The sequence below is a fragment of the Battus philenor genome, unplaced genomic scaffold, assembly GCF_028537555.1.
Source record: "Battus philenor isolate CCGP_79_NKW_IND1 unplaced genomic scaffold, ilBatPhil1.0.hap1 SCAF_17, whole genome shotgun sequence".
Classification (NCBI taxonomy): domain Eukaryota; kingdom Metazoa; phylum Arthropoda; class Insecta; order Lepidoptera; family Papilionidae; genus Battus; species Battus philenor.
In genome coordinates, this window is record NW_027181679.1 from 6888478 (window position 1) to 6905036 (window position 16559).

Consider the following 16559-nt stretch of genomic DNA (forward strand, 5'->3'; position numbering starts at 1 on the left):
ACAAATTTGACTGTTTGCACTTAAGTTTTTTTTATTATTTTTTTATCATACTAGGTGTACGGGGTGCGAATAATTACAGTCTATCAACTATTGGATTGTTAAAGAAATCAATTTACAATGTTGTTAATACCTTTGCCTTAATGATAATACGAATACATACAAGGCCTGCATGATGCGGCGGACGACGATGAGAGATGTGTTGTTGTTTAACAAACAATAATATAAATAGAAGCCGTACTGTGTTAAGTGACAGATAAACAGATCTAATACAATCTAGTTACGTAGAAAACACATTTACAGCAAGTGGGAACGCGTAACAGCGCGTGTAGTTGTTTCTCGCGGCGGGAACGGCGATGCCTAATTGAAGAGACGGCTGGCAAACAGCCGCTGTCATTTTTATCATTAATGATGAAGTTGTTATCAAGAGTCCGCGAATGCACCGGCGGCCGGAGGCGAAGTCGGCTCAGTCGTGTGATCGACGTTGCAATATAAACGTCTCCTCCGACACGAGAGCCGTAGATCGCGTGGGGATACGCTCGACTGTTACGTGACTAACCTCGATAGTAATTCGAAATAAACGACTCTGAACCATGGATATAGAAGCAATATACAATGCCGATCAAGGAGAGGCGCTGAAAGCCAAGATCATAACTATGATCACCCTTTTCGGGGTGTCCATGATAGTAGGATGTATACCGACACTGATTTCAATGAAGTACGACTGGTTTACAAAATCCGCCGGTCCCAATATGCGAGCTTCTAACAACTTAGTGATCGGACTCTTGTCGTTTGGCGGAGGAGTTTTATTTGCAACGACTTTCATGCATTTGTTGCCAGAAGTGGACGAAAACATTAAATTGTTACAAGGTAAAATTTTTTATGCCATATTCTTAACTAGGAAAGAAAATCCTTTTGCAGTTTGTCTTTAAGATTGTACTTTATTTGAAATTTTTAAAATTTTTGTCTTACTATTGAAAAACTGTTGAGGTTTAACAATTTTCTGTTATTGCAATAGGCATAGAAACCAATTTCTCGATTACACGTCTTAGTTAAAATTCAAAGTTAAAATATAAGTTCATACCAATAAAGTTTATAACTTAAGTTGATCGATTTATAATCGCGTTAATTTTTTACATTGTAAATTTATCTATTTTAAGCTCATCACTTACAAGCAAATTGTTTTAATTTCATTGTAAATGTTTATACATTTTCGGAAAGGCAGAAAGGAATTAAATTTTAAAAGTGAAATATATGCAGATCTCCTTGCATTAAATAGCTAAGCACCCAAACAATATTAAAAATAACTAATTAAAAAAGGAATATATTGCATGCAATTTAAAAGTACGTATAGAAAGTTGAAATAAATTTCACTGATGCCCCAGACATGACAAACGCAGGACAGTACTTAAAACGCTAAGCGACAAGTAAAAGCATCTAGGTTTAATATAGACTTTAAAAAACTTTTTGCTTAACATTTAGTAATTGTCATGATTCACAAAATATTAAATGATTCTTTTGACAGTATTTGTTTAGTACAAAATCATTCACCTTCGTAGCTCTGAATGTTTACAGTGTATTTAATGCATAATTTACAATTTAGTTAGCCTCCAACGTCTTCATTATCATACTCAACTATATTGGGGAAACGCAAATTTAACGCGTAATCCTAAAACAAGTTTGTTTACTCTCGATGGCACAATTATCGCCATTTGGTTTCGAAATTAACATTCACATTTAATATATATTTAATATTAGTGTTCAATAGAGGGCCTAACATAAAATTTTCTGCCTAAAATAAGAATTCACGTCATTGTAAATTCCTCTTAAAGTTAACACTTTTATGCAAACACTTTCATATTTTCTAAGTTTGAGTCTCACGTAGTCTGTGAACAACTATCAATTGTATTGTAATAATAATCTTTGTCTTAGACAATCCATGTCATAATACATTCATTCAAAAGAATTTTGTGTTAAGCTAAAGCTTTTTAATTAAATTATCAACAAATTAAAAGAAACTTTCTATAATATTGCAAAGTCCAATAAAGCTTCTTGAATGCGTTATTAATCAATCACTTGTGAGTCAATGATTAATAATTTGAATTAATGAATTGTCTGAATCGTACCATATAATCATGTTTCTGTCATTTATTAACTACATCATTCCAAATTTAAATTTGAAAACGAAAGATAATCATGCAACGGATTTGGAATGCATTCCATTCGCGACAACTGCGAATCTATGCAATAGATAACATAAATATAGAGACTGTTTCTGTAAGGGTAAGCGCGGATTGGGATAGTATAAAAACTATTTTTTTTAAACAGTACCTATCTAAAATATCTACTAGTGTTGCAAAAGTGATCTGTTTGTTTACATGTGACATAATAACATGTGAATAGCATTCAATGCAGTATACATTCCAAAAAGTCTACACCATTTCATAGATACTTGAATATTTGTGAATAGCAATGCCATATTCAGTATGTCATACTGAATCAGTAATTGAAATGACATTAATTATGAGAATCTCAATTTCTTTTTGTAGCATTTAAAAAAACAGCGGTATAATGACACTTAGTATAGTATATTTTAATATTAGGGGGACCGCAAAGTAATGTCGTTTCTGTCGACATATTTTACATAAAATAAATTAAACAGATTAATTCTTACCGCTCCGGTATTGAAAATTTGTATATAAGATGGTAAAAGGTTGTTGATAACGAAGGTGAATATATTGTTGATTAGTAATAAAAACTTGTTAAGAATGTAGTCATGTGATTTTAACTTAAGAAAGCGATATTACTTTTCGGTCCGCTAATATTTTTATATTGTAACTATTTTCTTGTTATATAAAGTACATAACAAGTATATAATTCAAAAGACATATTTGACTTAATTGACAACTTTTGAACAATTGAAGACTTAATTGAAGCAGATCTGCAAATGAGACATCAATGAAAAATTTATTAGGAATCTGTTCGAAAATATGTTGTTCGTTTATTATCCTCGGATTATTTGACGATGTACTCAATGTATGTAATTGCTATTTGATAGTCTATTGTTTACTATATTATTGAATAATGCTCAAAGAATTTACATTTGTTTTGTTATAAATAATGACCTGGTTGAGTAACTACGTTTAATTGTTAAATGTTACTGATAATCTTATCCTTAGATTATTATAATCTGTTTGTAATTTGGCAATAATAATGGATTGGGCAATACGGATTATTTTTATCAATGGCACACTATTTCATCAATTAATCGTGTCAAGTAATCAGTATTCGAAGAAAATTTGTAATTGTTATTTGATGCCATTTATACGATCTTTTCACATATAAAAGATAATCATTTTTTTATTTAAAAGTTGTAAATTCGTTAATTAAACTTCAATATACCAATAGATTATATAAAACGTAACAACAATATTATTTTAAACCTCAATTTCCATCTAAATATAATGCAATAAAACAGTATACTTATGCAAGATCGATTCTAGGGTTTTATTTTTGTTTTGTAACAAAATTTGTTACCCTTTCATATAAAACTATACAAATTTGTTTACTATAAATATAATACAATTGTTATTAAGTATGTCATAGAATAGGGTCATGCGCAGGGTCACAGGCGACTGCAAGCGTCAGACCCTCTTGACACCGAGACTTGTATTCGACCTCTGAGTGTGCGACAATTGTAACAGAACCGAATTACACAACTCTGCTTCTCGATCACACTCCTCTCGCCGATGAGAGTGGGGTACTGCATATTTGCGATACTGTACGTTTCTGGGCAGGTTCCCCTATTACCGAGAGAAATTATGCCTGGGATTCGCTACTTCTGCCAGTGCTCTTTCCGAAGTATTATTAATACTAGCTCCAGAAATTCTTTCCGTAATTAGATTTTAGCAACTTATCGCGCCAAAGTCCTTCTTTTTTAGGCACTTTCGAAAAAGAATTCTAAACGCGATTCGAGTGCTTGCCTGCCGAGATCACCCTTAGTGACGTCCGCGCTTTATATTTTCATGGAGCATCCGCCTAGGTAACCTAAGATTTTCGAGGCCCCCCAACCCGATGAAGCCAGAGAAATGTCAAAGGCAAAGAGCATTAGCATTGTTTTAAAAATAATTAACTGTGTAAACTTAAAGAGAAAATGTTTGTTATTATTTAGGATTTTTAAACAATATCGTTCTGCTGTATCGGAGATAGAACATATTATGAGTCATGATAAATCGTGTCTATCTGAAATTACTACTATTTCTTACGAATTAATATATTTAACCGTAACCAATAAGTAATATAAACAAGTTTAAAATTTACACGTTTCATCACCAAAGAAAAAAATATGCTTTCTGTGGTCCGTTTTTATTTGAAACATTATAGCTCACATATTGCAACTTAAAATTATTTTAAAGTAAATTATTCGTTTAATTTAAAATTATTAACGCGTGTTAAACATCAACTGTAACGAAACACGATTGCTTGCTTTAATTATACGAGGACAGTTAACTATGTTTCTTAAGATGTTATTAAGAATTTTTTGTTATTATTCTCATTTAAATAATTTAATATTTGTGTAGGTTGTAGGCTATAGGCAGCCATTCGTGTAGGCTGTTATATCCTCTAAAACAAGTTATTCCAAAGTACTACTCCGAGGGATGAGCAAGTCAGGCTACTGCCCAAAATCCCAAATCTTGAAGACCTCTGATGTAAAAAAATATTTTGGTGTTAATTTTGGATAATTCACATTATATTTTAACAAACAGCATTACAATAAATCTTATATCTGTGATCAAAAAGTATGGTGAAATTATCATTTAAAACTCCCGAGCATTAGTAAGGCAGGTATTTTTTTCTTAGGTTGCTAGGGCTGTCTATAACATTTGTCAAGCATCTGTTTGTCAAAAGTTGGTTGATGTTGTGTCTCAAACTCAATTTTTGGAAAAAAAAGCGGTAATAGCACGATTCATATCGAGGAACACCGGAAAAAGAATATTTCGCCTGTTTCGAGGACTGAAAGAAGCGTTAACGAAAATGCGTTTTGTCGGACGGGGATTACTTTGAACAGGAATAAATTGTTATGGAAGAATTGATAAAGAATTTACATTTGATAAACAAATTCACCATATTTTGTGATCACAATATTATTTCATATGTAAGCAACAGAAGAGCTACAGAAAGAGAATAGAAGAGTACCTTATTGATTAGAGTCATTTTACTATTCAATATATTTTATTATTTAATAATTATTTTCTTCGTTCATATCTTCCCAAAGGTTATGAGAAGAATTATTAGTCAATATGAGGTACGGGTAGTTGCGGTTTTGGAGGGTTTGTGAAAGCCTATTAACAAGGTTACCTTGCATTTATTGGACAAGAAGCCATTTATTATTGCCTCTATGTAAATAAGTACCACCAATATCTGCATGAAAATAGTAGAAAAAGTTTGTCAATCTGTTGGTGATTTTGTCTGGTTCTGGGCTTTATGTCTTTAAATTCGTCGCTCGTTACCGAAGGAACGGGACCGCGAAGTGATGCTTTGGCTAACAACAAAGTGAAATACTGTCTTTCTCTCCATATTTGTGAGATGGGTAGGATAAGCTGGTAGGTTTCTTGGAGAGCGTTGTGCTTCCAAGCTATAGGCTAGGCACCGCTGCTTATCCAGCAGTGCTGGAGTCATATTCGGACGAGACACAAGTATAACTATAACGATGGAATTGTATGATGAACCCAAAAACAATAGTTTTAATGAATCACATCGGAAACAATCTATTTTTATAAAAATTTGTTCTTATACATTTCAAAAATCATATCAGCAAATTAAATACTTTGTTTCGCACGTACTAAGTTTTTATCATATCTTATTGACTTCGGAGATTTTATCTAAGAAGCATTACTATATTTATTTATAAAATGATAACGTGTGAAAAAGAAATTTATAGACATGTAATAGTTAAAATTTCTAATATCTTTTTAGACGACTCTAAAAGTATTTGGCAGATAATAATGTTGATAGCAATGACTAGAATTTAAAAAAGTTTAAGCTATAAGCTATTTGGGACTTTGTGCTAATACTAAGCAAATCAATGTGATAATCTTTCACGTTAATTTCAGTTGATTGGATTATTGTCATTAATTATATACGAATGCTTGTAGCTATATTCTTTCAGTGAATTCGATAAGTTCCAGTACTGTTGTAATAAATTTGTAGAAATTATTGCATTTTTATATTTTAGTGTAATATATTGTTTATTTAGGTATACATCATTTTTAGCTTAATGTATGTAGCATAAATACATGTAATGATGGATGGCAAATGACGATGAAAGAAAATTGATCATTTGAATTAGGACCTTTGTAATATAATTGAACGAAACAACATTCGAAAAAATAATGACTTTATACATTGTTTCTTTTCCTCTCCAAGATTTGCAATAGGACCGGTGTTTTGTTTTTTATAGCGTTCGGAAGAGAACTCTTCTTATAATATGCACACTGGTCACTACTGCCCTCAATAATTTTCAGGTCTGATATATTTCATTTTGTTGGTATCAAAACCTGACCGCCAGATTTAATTCGTGCGCTAGTTCAGATGGATTATGGATGCCCATACTGCTGTGTCTATTTATGTTAATTGTAAAGTGCCTCTTTAATATTTCCGCAAAGGTTCATTGTTACAAATTAAAAAAACTATATTTTTTTATTTATAATTATGACTAAGCAACCGCATGGCGCTTCTACATACACTTAGTCATTTAAAACAAAAGAATTCTTTTATGTTTATTACAAGGATTATTAACAGTAAAGAAACAATGGATAAGAAGGGCGATCACCTGATAGAAAGTGCTACGCCTACCTCATAATAGTGATGTGCCGCACAAACCTTTGTATTTCTAAATATTGTGCAGTGTACGTTATTTTTATGGCAGATAAGGTGATATATATCATTGCTATTGATCGATAATAGCCAGTAGTTTGGTTTTTCTTTATTTAACTTGAATCAAAATGTTTGTGTATTTATATTTTCCACTTTGGATACTTTATAGAATTTTCGTATATACGTCGAGAGAACGCTAGAAGATCCAACTATTACTATAATGATAGAGATATACTATGCCTGTTGTATAAAAAAGCAGTATATATATATATATATATATATATATATATATATATATATATATATATTATTGTTAAATTATTAAAGATCTTTTCATTGTCCGATGAAGATTAAGATTTTGTATATAGTTATCTTTTTAAATATCGCGTTGACAGATTGTTGCACATTTAGAGTAGTTAGTTTTTCAAAAAATTATATTTCTGGGTACTACAACTTGTCCAGGTTTTGTTCCCCACTTTGGAACTACAACTAAGACCTTAAAAATGTCATAATCAACATGCTTTATATGTTCTATGCCCTTCAATATTTTTCGTTTAACGTCCTGCAATCAGGGAGTACTTCATTCACCATAAAATTACCTTTCAACAAAATTTTTGTATTATTTCTTCTTACAGGATATAAATTATATGTATTAATTCACCCATAGGTATGTCAACCTAGAACTAACATTAATATTTTACGATATTTACAGAAACGGGCGAACTCCCCCACTTACCGATTTACCTGGCTGCCTTGATAATGTGCTGTGGGTTCTTCATGATGTATTTAGTCGAAGAGCTGGTCCATGTGTATATTAGTAATCGGGAAAATAAAACAGCCAACACAAGCTTCACCAGAGTACTCAGCATCCGGCGAAGTGTGGACGAGGGTGCCAGTTCGGAATCCAAGGATGTGATCAGTAAGGAAGTGGAAGCAGGAAGACATCACGGACATAGTCATATTGCTATCGAATACACAGATGATTCCATTGTTTCCGCTTTGAGAGGCTTGCTCGTGGTATTGGCGCTGTCCATCCACGAACTGTTCGAGGGTCTCGCGGTCGGATTAGAGTCTTCTTCCGGAAATGTATGGTAAGTGTTTTTCTTGGCTTTATTTATTAATGACAATACGACACATGATGATGAATTACCGAAGTGATACGTGGTGTCCTTATTATCACTACGGATTTAATTTGCAAGCTCACTTTTGCTTAGCGAGCCATGGAGAGTGTTATGCTCGGAATTTCTATACGATGTCGAATTGAGAATTAAAAGATCCTCAGACGAATAAAAGTTACCGACATAACCCAGTAGATTAGCAAGTTGAAGTAGTAGTGGGCAGGCCTTATGTGGCCGCTGGAGCCTTGAGGTTCAGGAGTGGAGACAATTGACCGGCAAGCGTAGAGTATGATGTCTACCCACAAGGTGGACAGAAAGCTTTGTTAATACCATCGTTATATACTGATTGTTTCAATCCTGTCCTATTGGAAATCCATATGTCCAAGAGTGGATGTCCCACGGTTAAAATGTCAACGGTAATGAATATATAATACATCAGAGCTCAACCTTTTGAAACTATATAGCTTTTTTATTACCTTAATATGGAAAATTGTGCATAAATATAATACAAAAACTTACGAAATTTAGTTTTCTCGTCTAGTCTGACTTATTATTACAGTTGTTATAAATCTTGAAATATTATTCTGTGCTAAGGTAAACGTGTAGAACTTTAGTGCGATGGGATAACTTAAAATTCCCTTTAGATAATGACGCAATAGCAATATTTTGATATGTATCGCGTTCAACTGTTTTTTTTTTAATAATATAAGAACCACGTAATAACAGCTATAAGATTAAATAGAGAATATATTGTACTATAAAGAATAAGCTTGGTATATACCAAGCTAACAATAAGGTACACTGAGTTGAGAAACGCTCTGCATATTCTATATAGAAAATTCTGTTTTCAGTTTGTATTCTATTGCTTAATAGTTTCAGTGTAGGGATTAAGAACGGTATTTGTTGTCGCCACTTTCCTGCGGAAGGCTTACAGGCGCTCCAATGAATCTTTATTTAGAACACGTGAAGATAATTTTCGTAATAACATGTAAGCGATACAGGTGGTCACGTATGCTTTATCTTCTTTTATCGGGAGATGATCTGCCACTCGTATTAACGAATCTCTGTTCTTCATCTCTCACGTCTTCGACAAAACGCTTATGATGAGAACTGTCAAAGATTAAGTACTTCTCATGATTACACATTACCAGTGAAATGTCGAAAGAAAAGAGTTCAAGATACGATAAGATACTTAAGATAAAATTGACTATTTAATCTATGATATTTAATTTTAGTTGTAACTAGGTTTGCATAGTTGCTGGTTCGGATAGTTTTCTAGGTTAGGAGATATAGACGATAATGTAATTTATGAAGATCTTACTGCAGTTTGTTGACGTGTACAAATAGATATTCTTTTAAAATACTTAATAAATCAAAAGGCTTTTAAATAAATAATTATTCTGTCTCATGAAACATCATGAAACACAGGATTTCGGCTATGTTATATATTGGTTATGTTTAATTTAAATTTTTTGTTTTTGTTTAATGTCATACGTTAATTAACAGAAAATTAACTATACATTCTAACAGGTTCGAAACAATAATTCACACTTTGTGCAGTAATAACAAAGCAAACAACAAGTTTCGAGATGATGTGCAGTAGCGTCCTCTGCGTACTATAACATCATACTGCAATCGCCAACCGACCTGCCAAGCGTGGCGATTATGGTGTACCCCCCGTAGATATCTTTAGGGGAGACTTATGTTTCGCAGTGGATATTTACGGGTTGAAATGACGAGCTGTACATTAACCTCTTAAAAGCTTTCACAATAGCTATTTGAAGTCATAGCATGCCTGTATATTAAAATTTTTTTATTATATTAGTGTGCCATTCATTAAAAGTTGTGAGTATGATAGCAACAAATATACGTTGTTCAATTACAGTGCATTGCAACGGTTATAAAAAATCACTAATGTGAAAATATTTAAAAAGTGGTACAATATTTTACCCCCGACACAGACCTTTATGGTTACATAAATTAACTTTTACTAAAATAATTTGATTGCTAATTTTATACAATATGCATATCGCTTTAAGTGAACAGTAACCATTATCTAAATATCACTTAAGCTATAAAGAAGCAATTATCATAAAATGTAATTAAACTGTAAGATACATTTCATAGCACGAATTCTTTGTACATCTTAAATCACAAGTTGTTGGTATTTCAGCCATTATACATTATATTCGTACTGCCTGGGTGTTGCGGTTTACCTTTCATCTCCAAATACGTGTTTACTTGAAGACCTTAGGCCGCGTTATTAATGATTGAAAAAGGAAATCAAGATCTAGTCATCGACAATTTTTTTATCGTTTGCAGTGTTAATTATCTTTTATTTTTTATCACCTAATACTGTTTCATCTATGACCGATCTTATCACCAACTTGTAGAGAAGTAGTATATATATATATGACATATTTACTTATGAATTCTATCATCGATGTTGTGTACAGATTCCAATTAAATTATTGTATAAATCTTTGATTGTATAATTTACTAACATATAATCATTCATTTTAACATAATGTTTATATTCACATATCTATTAACCACACACACACCGAACAAAAATCTCAGACTAGGTGGGCGACGTACTAAACAATATGGAGTCATCAAGTAAGAACTAGTATCAGCACACTTTTGTGATTTATTAGATTTTGTAATTAATTTATTGGGGAAATATGATTTCTTTTATTTCTCTAAAATTAATGAAGGTTAAATAACATTATTTAGTTTTCATCATCTTGGATATTTTAGTTATTTTATACTTGTATGAAGATATTGTACGTTTATCTGGAAAGGCGAGATTGAATCTATGGGTGACTAATTACTAGGTTATTAATTAAAAATTATTTTACAAACAAAATGCCTCATCATCGTTTTACTATTTTTTGACGTCTTCCCTTCGTCACCTGTCATGAAAGAGCACCTAAAAATAGGCAAAGTAGGCAAATGTAACATAATATGTACCCACATTCCACATGATATGTTAACGCAACTAAAACAATTATTTGTAATCTTATAAAACACCGTATTAATGTATTTTACCTGTTACTTATTTGTTTAAAAATTCACAAGATGATCAAGCTATTTTTATAATTGTCCTGGACATGGCACCTCAATATGGCAACACTAGTTAAAGCGGATAATCCAGATCATAGTTTCTTCCGCCCGCGCTCCCAATCTTAATCAAAGCAATGTCCGCCGTGAAATTAGAACGACGGACAACGGGAATTCCTACACAGGACACTACGATTCAATATGTTACTAACATAACGTCATTTTTTACCGTTCAAAAAAGCAACTAGTGGTTTTTTTTTTTAAATCATCTGCTTGTGTATATAATAGTTTTGACAATTACAGTTTTAGCACTGGTTTGCGCTAAACGCTGAGAAGTCAGCAACTAAGCCCGGGGACTCCAGATAAGACTCGTCATAGGCCCTTACATTCCATCGGAGGGAGAATTTAGGTTTAGGTTGTTATTTGAGGAGTATGTAAAATTTCAGAAAAGTGGAACCGGTCGTATTTAAGGTATTATAACTTTAAAAACGACGTTGGTTCAGCTAATCAATTGCAATTATATTCTATACTTACTTTGCTGATAAACGATAGGTAACGCACCTATAATTATACGCCTAACTGTATCCCTGTGTTAGAAGACACAGTAGAACCTTTCACCCATCTTCGAAGTTGAAATAAAACAAGTACATATCTGTTCATTGATGTAATTTTATTAGCCACTGTTGTAGGTCCCTTCCCCATAGATATAGAACTGGCAAGCGCAGCTTAAGACGTGCACCTATAAGGACAGGCGACTGTGCTAAGGTCATCTAAAGACACTGAATGCAAGACGCTTCCAACTGGTCCTATTGGAAATTTATGAGGGTGGCCTATATTTAGCTTAAACGTATTGATATAAAAATATGTTTGAATGAAATTTTCGAACAGTAATGTTTATTTTTAATAAATATCGGTATTCATGTATTACAGAAGTCAGAATGAATTTGTGTTTATTATTACAGGTATATGTTTGGAGCAGTCTCCGCCCATAAATACATTATCGCCTTCTGCATCGGAGTGGAGCTTCTGGCCGCAGGCACGAAGCGCTGGCTCTCGATCGTGTACATATTCATCTTCTCCTTTGTATCAGCGCTGGGAATAGGTGTGGGCATCCTGCTAGTCGGTGGTGCTGGCGCTACTGAGGCAGGAATGGCTTCAGTTATATTACAGGTAATTTTTTTAATTTATATTAAGGTCTACGTGCGCGAGTTTACGGACCTGTACTGTATGTAGATTGATGTTCTACGTTATTTTATATTAATGGAAGCGAAATTTGCTCATATTTAATTTTAACACACGTCATGCGAATATCATTGATTCAGTTAATGGAAAACAGTTTAATATTTACACATTAAATAATTCTTATTGTTCTTTGTAATTGTTTTTACCTTTGCATAAATGTGACCCTCTTTACGGAGTTCTTGCGTCATGGTGAACACAAGAAGTTGTTATTAGCAAGAACTTGATAATTTGTATTCAAATACGACACGCGAAAGTCGATTTGGTAAGAAGAATTTTGTAAATAATGAAATGATCCTGTTTGTAATATTTATCGTATCAAAAGTTAATCGGCTTTTTAAACAAGTTTATTTTTAAAACCTAGATTGAAATAATATGTCGGTGGAGCCCGTGTTGTGACTTTGTAAATTAGGCTTGATTATGTAGCGGCAGACATTAAAAAATAATTGTCTTTGCTAATTTTACTGATGCTATATGTCCCAGTTCTTAATATTAAAACCTTATATTTCCATATATAAATCCTAATCACTCTGAAACAAGTATTCTGTTTTCTCTTGGATTCCGACAGTACAATAACATTATGGCAGTAATGCGAATATTGAAACCCATTGCTATGTTAATGAGCTATACACTCACCAATCACCCAGACAGTCGATGTTATTTCAGCAAAAAAAAATTGCAGTGCGTATGATTCTATGGCAATTAAAGATAATTCTAACTACCAACTAGTTATTTTGGTTTGAATTTTCTGAGTATTTCCAGAATATGATTCTCGTTAAATATATATTTTAAATTGATAATATAACCGTTCCACCACTTATAATTTAGCTTATGAATTAAAAAGAAAATAAAAGCGTTCAATTAATAAGGTTAATGGGGTAGACGTATAGTTACTGTACATTTACTTTCAGCGCTCTATGTCAAATCCTGAAGCTGGAACGCCAACAGCCAAACAGTATTGGTCAATATATAACAGGAAAGGCGTTGTACGTATTTACATGTTTTCTTTGAACTTGCAGGGTCTAGCGTGCGGCACTCTCGTGTATGTAGTTTTCTTTGAAGTATGGCGTCAGGATCGCACGGGTCTGTCCCAGTTCCTTTGTGCTATCGGCGGTTTTTCGCTCATGGTGTCTTTAGAACTCATCGTTGAACTTGGTACGTTTTGGTTAATTATTTAAATCTTACCATTTATTATAAAAATATTGGTAACTAAAAGTATCGGTCTCTCAATTTAATTATCATTAGCGAGATAATAGTCGTTCGACAGGCCAAAGAGGCAGTTATGCTCGGGATTTCTTTGAGATCAGAAATTAGAATTAAACAAAAATATCCGACGAAGTTCTGCGGATTAGCAAGTTGAAGTGGCAATGAGCAGGCCACATAACAAGCTGAACAGATGCTGCTGGGGTTTTATGGTTCTGGAGTAGAGACCACAGCAAGCACAGTATAGGATAGCTGCCCATAAGGTGGGCAGACGAATTTGTAAAGGTCACCTGAAGACGCTGACTGCAGGCAGTTTACGAACGGTAGGCCTATGTCCAGCAGTGGAAATCTTTTGTCTGAAATGTTAATGACGACAAAAATATTGTTTAGGATATAGCTAAAGTTCGAGAACTTGATTTTCAAAACAATTGTGTTATTTATTTTATGTGTTGCAAGATATACCAATCCCAAAAAAAACAAAAACAAAACTCAAGTCACTGCGGTTGCACATGAGCTAATTCTCTTTGTGTTTCTACGATAACTGGAGAGAGAACATTAACAACATTAACTGGCCATTGAAACTACTGTAGAATAAGGCAATCTTCTTCTCAATTCGCATTGTTTGACGGATACGCATTTATCAGCGGGCTGGCGGGCGGTGCACTTCATTGCACGACTACTGCTACATAGCGAAAGTAGCTATATATTAGTCCTTTTTTTTTTACATAGGATGGACTTCTGCAAAGTAATATAAAGTAACGCCTGAATCTATTAGATAATTATAATAAAAGCGTTCAATTTAAATCACAATATCAAGGCAGAAATTAATAAACACGAGAAAAAATTCAGTTGCATTTTATATTACTAATCCATAAACTGCTACTTGACATCATAATTAAATTAAAGTTTATTTAGTATTATAATTTTAATGACTTTTCTTTTCAGCTGCCTGAAGAAGAGTGGAAGAGTTGTACTGGTTCGCAGTATATTTACATTGTGATGTCCATTAATTTGTTTTAAGAATATATTTTAAGGTCAACATAGATGATTAAAATCTGTAAATTATTTCATTTAGTTTTATTACTTACCTAACCTATCTCAATCTACACTCACTTTTATATCAGCGTATAAGAGCCCCGTAATGCTTAGACTATACAATACAGTATTCAAAGGGTTGTTTGTAAGAACGAGGTAAAGATGCGTTTACATGCATTTGGTTTTTATTCGCATGTTCTTATAGTGATAGTTCCTGTTTCCTTCTTTATTTTCCACCGATTTCTATTTAACCTGAGATTTTGAATTTTCACGGTCAAGGTTGGCAAGGAATATTGAAAACATTTTTAATCAGTAAGAAACTAAAAAGCAATTCAAGACATTCTTGAATTCTGAATAGTAAAACTGGTCATTCTCATCTTTCCCTTTAACTCGTTCATAAACGCGTATTTGTGAATGAAAGAGAGATATCCTCTATCTGACGAATAAAGTAGGGTGATTCTGTTCTGTCAATAAGTATTAACCTTTCTCTAACCTTTCACAGTATTTATGGGAACAAAAAAGTAAATAAATAATTAATAATAATAAAAATCGATATTAAAGGAGGGATAAATGAAACACAGGTTTGATTGAATATTTTAACAAATCAATAATTTAATTCAAAATTAACATTTTACTCTAAATGTATAGTTACTTTATTTCTAAACAAAATAGACAATTTCTATTACTCTTTCTATTTTTATATTTTTATTAGGCTGATTATGAATAGATATTGCGTAGGCTTAATACGCCTAATGGATACATTACGTTTCACAACAAAGTTCTATGAGAAAGATAAAATATTTTATATTAAAATATTTTTACTTAGTTGTAATATTTGTGTGCTTTTTCGCAAAGACTTAACTATACGATAACGAATAAGAGAGAGAGAGAAAATTACGAAAAAACCACTTAACTATCGCTGGTACACGAGTATAACCTTTAAGCCATTTTCGCCTATAACACTCCTATATATCCGTTATCCTACGGCCGGTACATTTTATTCCTCATCTTTACAACAACATACTTTGAGTAATAAAGTTTTTAATGCCCAACTATTTAATAAACTATTGCATCTTGTTATATCATTACACTATATCAACAATTATATTCATAACTGCTTCAAAGATCATAACTTTGATATAAATAGATCGTAAATTCTAATTAATTTCATATAATGTAGTACTGCTTGTACGTTTTGTCGTCTGTGGTCTGACTTAATAAACGTAATTATTATAATAACAAATAATAATAATACCACCAAGCATTATTTTTGGTAATAAATACATTGTATCTATGTGTACTTAATAAAACAAATAACAACAATAATTCAGGCACCATGTTCTTAACCTATAAACTAAGAGAAAGCAGAACTTGATGTCAAACAAAATGAAGAGTAATATAGAAAAATATATATTTATTATTTTTTCTGATAAACTGTGTGTTTACAATTAAACGAAGAAGTATTGAATCACATTTTAACTATTTAATCTGTTTACACTATATATTATCTGTAAAGATTTAGAGGTGTCATCGATTAATTTAAAAACGTCACTATACCGCTAATTGATAATCATCTAACAGCAAGTATAGTTAGAATTTGTAATAACAGATTAGTGATATTTATAGAATTGCTTATAGATTTTCATGCTAGTACTTTTAGGGTAGATCGATATGCATAAATTGTAAGTTAGTCCCGTTAAAAACAATTTGGCACATTACAATTAAACAAAACTCGTAGTTTATACTGTAATATTTAAAAAAAATACGAATAAAACAAATACATACAAACTAACCTTAATGAAACTTAAATACTAAATAAAGAATATTTGTCTATGGCTCGACAAATAACTGTGAAGATAACTAGCGTTTTTTAAACGATTTTCAATTTTCAAACGTTATATTGAGCCATCATCTAGTTATTTGTCAACGTTATGTAATATTAAATTTAAAAATACAATTAAATGTAACTTGATCAATTAACGGCTTTTGCTAAAAGAGATTAGACTTTAAAAGCGCTGGTCTAACTCT

General features: G+C 32.2%; 1 protein-coding gene across 2 annotated transcripts; it reads left to right on the forward strand.

The window, feature by feature from the left end:
• The first annotated feature begins 438 nt into the window (after positions 1–438).
• Positions 439–14530, forward strand: LOC137919874 (zinc transporter ZIP1-like). 2 transcript variants are annotated; one of them, XM_068763089.1, is made up of 5 exons: positions 440–867; positions 7586–7964; positions 12017–12224; positions 13313–13448; positions 14442–14530. In XM_068763089.1, exons 1-5 carry the CDS (start codon positions 591–593, stop codon positions 14447–14449), a joined length of 1008 nt encoding a protein of 335 aa, XP_068619190.1. In that variant the 5' UTR covers positions 440–590; the 3' UTR covers positions 14450–14530. The 2 variants fall into 2 exon arrangements, with proteins under 2 accessions (XP_068619189.1, XP_068619190.1); XM_068763088.1 differs by lacking the exon at positions 14442–14530 and having other exon boundaries at positions 439–867; positions 13313–13471.
• Positions 14531–16559: the final 2029 nt, after the last annotated feature.

What these genes read in the sequence shown, in the direction of transcription:
- LOC137919874 (XM_068763088.1), top strand. Translation starts at nt 591, where the DNA reads ATGGATATAGAAGCAATATACAATGCCGATCAAGGAGAGGCGCTGAAA. An exon ending in AAACATTAAATTGTTACAAG is followed by an intron (nt 868 to 7,585) that starts GTAAAATTTTTT and finishes CGATATTTACAG; the next exon opens with AAACGGGCGAACTCCCCCAC. An exon ending in TGGCTTCAGTTATATTACAG is followed by an intron (nt 12,225 to 13,312) that starts GTAATTTTTTTA and finishes TTGAACTTGCAG; the next exon opens with GGTCTAGCGTGCGGCACTCT.